The following is a 5,658-nucleotide window of genomic DNA, read 5'->3' on the forward strand; positions in this document are numbered from 1 at the left end:
TTCAATATTTAGTTCACGGCTTGGAACTGTAGTTATTATTATTTATGGTGGTAGCTACGTGCTTCGCCGCCTCTAAGGCATAAAAGCACGTTGCTGAGTGGCGCTCCCCGCTCAAGACAAAGGTCTAAACGGTCAGGAAGAGCTCTCGCTAAGACTGCGACCGCCCCCTTCAGGCAGCCCCCTGCAGAACCTCTCCGGCCGAACGAAGGTTGTCCCTCGCAGCCTCCCGTCGCCGCGCGCGAAAACGAGGGGCGGGAACAGGAAAGGGGGTAGAACCGAGTTCCGGGTGCCGGGCAGCCGCTGAGAGGAGCGGAGCGTGATAGTTGGGAGACCGAAAAGGAAAGCGGACATGTTCCGGATCGAGGGCCTTGCGCCGAAGCTGGACCCCGAGGAGATGAAACGGAAGATGCGCGAGGATGTGATCTCGTCCATACGGAACTTCCTCATCTACGTGGCCCTGCTGCGAGTCAGTGAGTGTCCTTCCAGGCTGCGGCCATGAGACTAGCGTGGAGCTCGCCGAGGACACCACCCGCCCAGCTTTGGTCCTATAGTTCTCTGGGTGCCTTTGAGCTGAGCGAGCTGGGCGTTCGCAGGGAGCTTGAGACTCGTGCGTCGAGAGCGACGGGCGCTTGCGCGGCTTAGGGTCTGTGGATCGGGGTTAGGGTACCCAAGTGCACGCGGTGGTCCACACTGCGAGGGTAGTCGTCCAGCTTCGTTCTGCCTTAGGAGAGTTTGAATGGAAAGAGGCTCAAGGGATTATTAACCCCCCCCCCCGCCATTACCTAGCCGCTCCCCTTGTTTTGCTGACAGAAACGGAGATCTGGAATAGAGAAATGGCTGACTCAAGGTCACTCAGATTCAGTGAATGATCTTGATCTAGAATCCAGAGCTCCCAATACCAGGTTTCTTCCCTTCAGTGCTGACCTCTGAAATACAAAAAGTTTTGCTTCTTTTGCTTATTTATACACAGGGTAAAGTAAATCATGCGGGTGTCTTTTTTGTGAAGGAATGAGAATAAAAGAATAGGAGTCTATAGCGTTAATAATATTACCTGGAGGTTTATTTGAATTTATATTTGGCGGAAATTTGACAGTGCTTTGAAGGAAGCCAGGCCCATGATTCTGTATATCCCTTTTGCAAATGAGAACTCACCCTTCAAAGGGGGTCTTAAGGAAAATTAGCATCGTTAAAGGCACACTGAAAGTTAGATCTGGATGAAGTTTTGTGGATCACTTCTCTAGTGTTACTGATTTGAATGTCAAAAGTGATTTGCGACACCCCCCACCCCCCATTCCCAGTTGAATACTGTCTTCAGTACCTTACTGTGTATGGCTGGCAGGTATGGGTGGAGACGCAGGGATGATTCAAATGAAGGCCATACCAAGGTCATCCTGTAGAAGGCTCACTTTGGGCCTAGGCCGGAGCTCCTGAAGCCTGGTAATCCTTCACTGACTGTGATGCTACTCTGCTTCCCCAGGAGAGGGAGCCCTGTGGAACACAAACTCCCACATCCTGCTTCAACAGCTTTTTGCGACTCCCAGGTTATTTTCTCCTCTTACCTTTTTTGGATGACTTAGCTGCCGGTAATATTTGCTTCTTTTCAGTGACCTTTGCATTTGATACGAATTGGTTTTCTTCAAAAAAATTACAGAATACTGTTACACATTGCCACTTTTAAAATTGAGATGTAATTCATAGTATAGAGTTCACCCATTTAAAGTGTACAGTCCAACCTTGGTGTCTGACAAGTAAATGGATAAAGGTGTGTATATACGGTGGAATGTTAGCCATAAAAATGAAAATCTTGCCATTTGCAACAACAATGGATGGACGACGTACAGACTGTTATGCTAAGTGAAATGAGAGAAGGATGAATGCCATGATTCCACTTATATGTGGAATCCTTAAGAATAAATGAACAGGGCACCTGGGTGGCCCCAGTCGGTTAAGCGTCCGATTTCAGCTCAGGTCATGATCTCGCAATTTGTGAGTTCAAGCCCACATCAGGCTCTCTGCTGTCAGCACAGAGCCTGCTTTGGATCCTCTGTCCCCCTGTCTCTCTGTCCTTTCCCTGCTTGCGCTCACTTTCTCTCTCTCAAAAACAAATAAGCATTTTAAAAAAGCAAACGAACAAACAACAGAAACAGACTCATAAATAGACAAAGTAAAATGGTGGTTGCCAGTGGCGAAGGGGATTAAAAGGTACAAACTTCCATTTATAAAAGAAGTCACAAGGGTGCAATGTACGACATAGAGAATATAGTCCATAATACCGTAATAACTTCTTGTGGTAACTAGTGTTATTGTGGTGAATCGCTACAATGTACACCTGAGACTAATAGGATACTGTATGTCAATTATACTTCAAAAGAGAAGCAATTAAAAAAATAAAGTATATAATGTAATGTTTCTTAGCATGGTCAGAGTTGTGCAATCATCACCAGGATCCATTTTAGAACATTTTCTTTACCTCTAAAGTGAACTCCATGCCCGTTAGCTGTTGTTCACCATTTTCCCCCTTCCCTTTCCCTTGGCAGCCACTAATCTACTTTTAATGTAAAGTATACTAATCTACCTTCCATCTTTATGGTTTTGCCTATTCTGGACACGTCATACAAATGGAATTGTAGAATATGTGACCTTTCATGTCTAGCTTTTTTCACTTTCCATAATGTTTTCAAAGTTCATCCATCTTGTAGTGTTTATTAGTATCTCCTTCCTTTTTATTGCCAAATAATATTCCATTGTGTGAATATGCCACATTTTTATCCATTCACCTGATGGATGTTATAGTTTTGTCTGATAAGAATGAGTTAGTAGAAATGTCTGGATATATTGCCGACTTTGTCAGCCTTCAACAGATCTCAATATCTTCAGTTTAATATTAACAATATGTTTTATTACTTTAGTTATGGGTATTGAGAAAGAAGATCCTTCTGGCAGCTTTTTTGGCCGCAGGCCCCCCCCCCCCCCGTTTTTTTAAAATTTATTTTATTGTGGGAAAATTTATCATCTTAAGTATTTTTAAGTGTGTAGTTTAGTGGTATTGAATACATTCATAATGCTGTACACCCATCACCATAGTCTCTAGAACTCTATCTTGTAAAACTGAAACTTTGTCTCTAGGGTTTTGACATCTCTTTTAAGGATCTCATAAGTGGAATCATACAGTGATTGTCTTTTCATAAATGGCTTATTTCACTTGACCTAGGGTCCTAAGGTTCATCCACTTCATAGCATATGTCAGAATCTCTTTTTAAGGCTGCTTAATATTCCATTGTGTACCATTTTTGCTTCTCCATTCATCTGTTTTTGGATTCGGGTTGCTTCTACATTTTAGCCCCTGTGAATAATGCTGCTCTAACATGGATCTACAGATAGCTCTATTTAATTTTCTGAGGACCCACCGTACTGTGGACCCACCGCTGTGATCCAAGGCAGCTGTACCATCTTACATTCCCACAAACAGTGCATGCGGGTTCCAAGTTTTCTACATCCTTGGCGACAGTTTGATTATAGCCATGTTACTGGGTGTGAAATGGTGGGTCACTATAGTTTTAATTTGCATTGTCCTAGTGATTAGTAATGTTAAACTTCTTTTCATGTGCTTGTATTGGCCAAAGCACTTTTACACGAGAGACAATAATAGTTCTTTAGATCCCAAAGACAGCATTTTTTTTTTTTCTAGACATTTCTATCTGTACCATCCTACGAGACCCTCATAAGGACTGAAGTAGGACTGGGTCACCTGGGTGGCTCAGTTGGTTAAGCATCTGGCTCTTGATTTTGGCTCAGGTCATGATCTCACGGTTACGAGGTCAAGCCCACGTCGGGCTCTGAGCTGGGCATGGAGCCTCCTTAGGATCTCTCCCTCTCTCTCTGCTCCTGCTCCATGCATGCACACACATTCTCGCTCTCTGAACTGAACTGAAGTAGGACTATAGCATATGTGATCTAGATTACATAAATGATATACAGCTAATCAATGGGAGAACCAGATTGTGTGTCCAGCTCTCCTGATTCCCTAGATAAGTGTTTTCTCCCACCCTCTGCCTTTTTTTCAAACATGTTTTAAAAGGTGAAAAATGCCAATTTGTTTCTTCTAGTGTTTTGTTCCTTTGACAGTTAAATTACCCAAAATAAAAGAGTGTCCTTTGAAGGAGGATTGAATTTACTCTTTGTGGTCCTAAGAGGGAGAACTTCCTGGAGAAGAGATTTTCTATAGTGTAAGAAAAACTTAAGAGTAGTCAGCTTCATGACACTGGAAAGACAGGGAGTCTCTTTTACTGGGTTGTGCAGGCCATCATTTGGACTCACTTAAAAAATGTATTGAACTAAATTTAAATCTATAAGATTCCCCCTCCACCCTGGTACTATAAATTCCATAATGTAACTCATGGGCTAATAGATCTGAAATTCTGGGTTTGTTTATTTTTCTTTCAGCACCTTTTATCCTAAAGAAACTGGACAGCATATGAAGATGGGCGTCACATGTGAATGATACGAGGAACCTGGTTACAGTTTCTCCTCCTGTCTGCAGATGAATAGTCCCAGAAGATGTAAGAGACTCTGAATGGACATAAAAATTCTACTTGTTAAGAACAAGGTTGGCCTCTGGTAACTGACCTTCGTAGCTAAAATTTAAAACTGCTTGAGAAGTAAAGACATTTTGTGGTGATGGTACATCCATGTGCCTGTGATGTGCAGCCTCTGTGAATGTTGATACAATTGTAAGTAATGTCAAACTCCATTTTTTAGCAAGTATAAATTACAAGGGAATTATGTCTGCAATAGCACTGTCTTGTTAGTCATTTCTGTTTTACTTTTTTACTTCTGTCTGGAGTATATTTGGTGAAGAGTTCCTTTTGTTTAGTTACATTTTACAGAAGCCAGCACAGTCACAACAACATTTAAGCACGCAACCATTAGTCTCTAAAGTACCAACTAAGAAAAAATTTGGATTTTATTTCTCTTAACCTACTTTATGCTACAGATCAACAATCACTGGTGAGACCTCTTTAATACTGTAATTATTATGAACTACATTAAATTGAGTTCCTCTTGTTTTCGACCTGAGGATTTGCTAATGCTGATAAAGTGAAATTATTTTATTGTTAGGCAATGTTTGTGAAAGGCAGCATTACTGCTTGACGCTGAGAATATATAGTTGCACCAAAGGAAAAAAAATGCTTTAATTTAAGTCAAATAGTTCTCTTTTTAGGGGAACTTTGTTAGGGGGAGGAGACAGTCCTTAACTTTCTTCCTGGAGGCAGCTTACATTTACCTCTTTTTAGGTAACTATATTGGCATTTACCTTCTTGTCTCTGAATAGCATGTTAGTATTAGTACTTTGTGACTTTTCTGTTAATAGACCTTGCCTACCGACTTCTCTTTCCTCTCCTTACCTCCGTCACTCTTATCTCTTCTAATTTCTTCTTCCTTCCAATGTACCTATTTGTGTGGCTTTGTTTGAATTAATTTCATGAGGACTCTAAATGCTGGTTTTCTTTTATTTTTTGTTTTAATGTTTATTTCTTTATTTTTGAGAGAGAGAGTGTGTGTGTATGTGTGTGTGCGAACATGCAGGGGGAAGGGCAAATAGAAGGGAGACAGAATTCCAAGCATGAGCATGGAGCCTGACACAGGGCTCAGACCCAC

At 41.8% G+C, this 5,658-nt stretch overlaps 1 protein-coding gene across 1 annotated transcript; it reads left to right on the top strand.

Moving 5' to 3' along the window:
* Window positions 1-266: 266 nt before the first annotated feature.
* On the top strand, window positions 267-4,791 carry TOMM5 (translocase of outer mitochondrial membrane 5). The gene is made up of 2 exons (XM_077756164.1): window positions 267-470; window positions 4,444-4,791. The coding sequence occupies exons 1-2, from the start codon at window positions 350-352 to the stop codon at window positions 4,476-4,478; spliced, it is 156 nt and encodes a 51-aa protein (XP_077612290.1). The 5' UTR covers window positions 267-349; the 3' UTR covers window positions 4,479-4,791.
* Window positions 4,792-5,658: the final 867 nt, after the last annotated feature.

The sequence above is a fragment of the Crocuta crocuta genome, unplaced genomic scaffold (genome assembly GCF_008692635.1).
Source record: "Crocuta crocuta isolate KB4526 unplaced genomic scaffold, BGI_CrCroc_1.0 scaffold431, whole genome shotgun sequence".
Classification (NCBI taxonomy): domain Eukaryota; kingdom Metazoa; phylum Chordata; class Mammalia; order Carnivora; family Hyaenidae; genus Crocuta; species Crocuta crocuta.

What these genes read in the sequence shown, in the direction of transcription:
- TOMM5 (XM_077756164.1), top strand. Translation starts at nt 350, where the DNA reads ATGTTCCGGATCGAGGGCCTTGCGCCGAAGCTGGACCCCGAGGAGATG. An exon ending in CGTGGCCCTGCTGCGAGTCA is followed by an intron (nt 471 to 4,443) that starts GTGAGTGTCCTT and finishes TTTTTCTTTCAG; the next exon opens with CACCTTTTATCCTAAAGAAA.